Consider the following 2,106-nt stretch of genomic DNA (forward strand, 5'->3'; position numbering starts at 1 on the left):
GACGTCCTCACCGCCATTCATGTTCACGTCTCCTCTTTGCCGTCTGAAGCTCCGCCCAACCGGTTTCGTCACTATGACTCATCAAAAAAAAAAAAAAGAAAAAGCCATCAACGAGTATCTGTATGACCTGGGTGGTGGGACAGGCTCTGCAGAGCTGGGGATTTGTTTACGCGTTACTGGACACTGAGTGTAATGCCTGCAGGCTCGTGCATCCTTTTGAGGAGGTGACAAGCCTGGTGAGTCGCAATGAAGGCACCATCAGTGGCCTGATCCCATACGCTTTCTTCCTGGAGCGTGCCGTGCAAAGAGTGCTGGATCTAGTTCAATGTGACCAGTAAGAGGAAGAGTTGTGGTTGTCATCACCACCAGAACCAGCCATCTTGTCACCTGCTGTACCACCGGGAATGCAGAGAGAGGAGTCTGAAGAGGAGGAGCCTGCTGTACCACCGGGAATGCAGAGAGAGGAGTCTGAAGAGGAGGAGCCTGCTGTATCACCGGGAATGCAGAGAGAGGAGTCTGAAGAGGAGGAGCCTGATGTGCCACCGGGAATGCAGAGAGAGAAGTCTGAAGAGGAGGAGTCTGCTGTATCACCGGGAATGCAGAGAGAGGAGTCTGAAGAGGAGGAGCCTGCTGTACCACCGGGAATGCAGAGAGAGGAGTCTGAAGAGGAGGAGCCTGCTGTACCATCGGGAATGCAGAGAGAGGAGTCTGAAGAGGAGGAGCCTGCTGTGCCACTGGGAATGCAGAGAGAGGAGTCTGAAGAGGAGGAGCCTGCTGTGCCACCGGGAATGCAGAGAGAGGAGTCTGAAGAGGAGGAGCCTGCTGTGCCACCGGGAATGCAGAGAGAGGAGTCTGAAGAGGAGGAGCCTGCTGTACCACCGGGAATGCAGAGAGAGGAGTCTGAAGAGGAGGAGCCTGCTGTACCACCGGGAATGCAGAGAGAGGAGTCTGAAGAGGAGGAGCCTGCTGTACCACCGGGAATGCAGAGAGAGGAGTCTGAAGAGGAGGAACCTGCTGTACCACCGGGAATGCAGAGAGAGGAGTCTGAAGAGGAGGAGCCTGCTGTACCACCGGGAATGCAGAGAGAGGAGTCTGAAGAGGAGGAGCCTGCTGTATCACCGGGAATGCAGAGAGAGGAGTCTGAAGAGGAGGAGCCTGCTGTGCCACCGGGAATGCAGAGAGAGAAGTCTGAAGAGGAGGAGTCTGCTGTATCACCGGGAATGCAGAGAGAGGAGGCTGAAGAGGAGGAGCCTGCTGTACCACCGGGAATGCAGAGAGAGGAGTCTGAAGAGGAGGAGCCTGCTGTACCACCGGGAATGCAGAGAGAGGAGTCTGAAGAGGAGGAGCCTGCTGTACCACCGGGAATGCAGAGAGAGGAGTCTGAAGAGGAGGAGCCTGCTGTACCACCGGGAATGCAGAGAGAGGAGTCTGAAGAGGAGGAGTCAGAGGAGGAAGGTGGCTTTGTGGAGGTGGAAGACCAATTGGAGAAGGCGTCCCAGGGGGCTTGTTGTCACCATTCGGGGACCCTTGGTATTGTGCATGGCTGGGGGGAGGAGGAGACCTTGAATGACATCAGTGAGGACGAGGAACAGGAGATGGCTAGCTCGGCATCCATTCTTGTGCAAATGGGGTCTTTCATGCTGTCCTGCCTGCTGAGGGACCCCCATATAAAAAGGCTAAATGAGGAGGACCTGTACTGGGTGACAACGGTACTAGACCCTAGCAGAGGCGTAGCTATGGGTGGGCATATGTCCCCGGGTGCAGGACTGTGAGGGCTCTCAGTAGTACAGTCATTGCACCCCCACGTGCAGGAGAGGCGGCTCGCTGGCTGCCCAAAGTGCCCCTGCTTCTCTCCCTCCCTCTGCATAAGTTATAACAGCAGCAGAATAAGGCTATCTAAAGGGGGCACATCTGTCTACCTAAACAGGGTAAAGGGGGGCCCATCTGGCTTTCTAAAGGGGCACACTTTTGGCTGTTTAAAGGGGGGCACACCTGGCTATCTGAATGGGGTGAGGGGGGCACATATAGCTATCTCAATAACTTTTGACTCCACCCATGACCACATTTTGATGTGTGGCCACACCCATTTTGCCCAGAGGGGGGCGC

At 55.6% G+C, this 2,106-nt stretch overlaps 1 protein-coding gene across 1 annotated transcript; it reads left to right on the plus strand.

Moving 5' to 3' along the window:
• Positions 1-404: 404 nt before the first annotated feature.
• LOC137518474 (involucrin-like) lies at positions 405-1,772 on the plus strand. Its single transcript, XM_068236371.1, has one exon. The coding sequence runs from the start codon at positions 405-407 to the stop codon at positions 1,770-1,772; it is 1,368 nt and encodes a 455-aa protein (XP_068092472.1).
• Positions 1,773-2,106: the final 334 nt, after the last annotated feature.

This window comes from Hyperolius riggenbachi, chromosome 5 (assembly GCF_040937935.1).
Source record: "Hyperolius riggenbachi isolate aHypRig1 chromosome 5, aHypRig1.pri, whole genome shotgun sequence".
Taxonomy (NCBI): Eukaryota; Metazoa; Chordata; class Amphibia; order Anura; family Hyperoliidae; genus Hyperolius; species Hyperolius riggenbachi.

Coding starts and splice junctions, on each gene's coding strand:
- LOC137518474 (XM_068236371.1), top strand. CDS start 405: ATGCAGAGAGAGGAGTCTGAAGAGGAGGAGCCTGCTGTACCACCGGGA.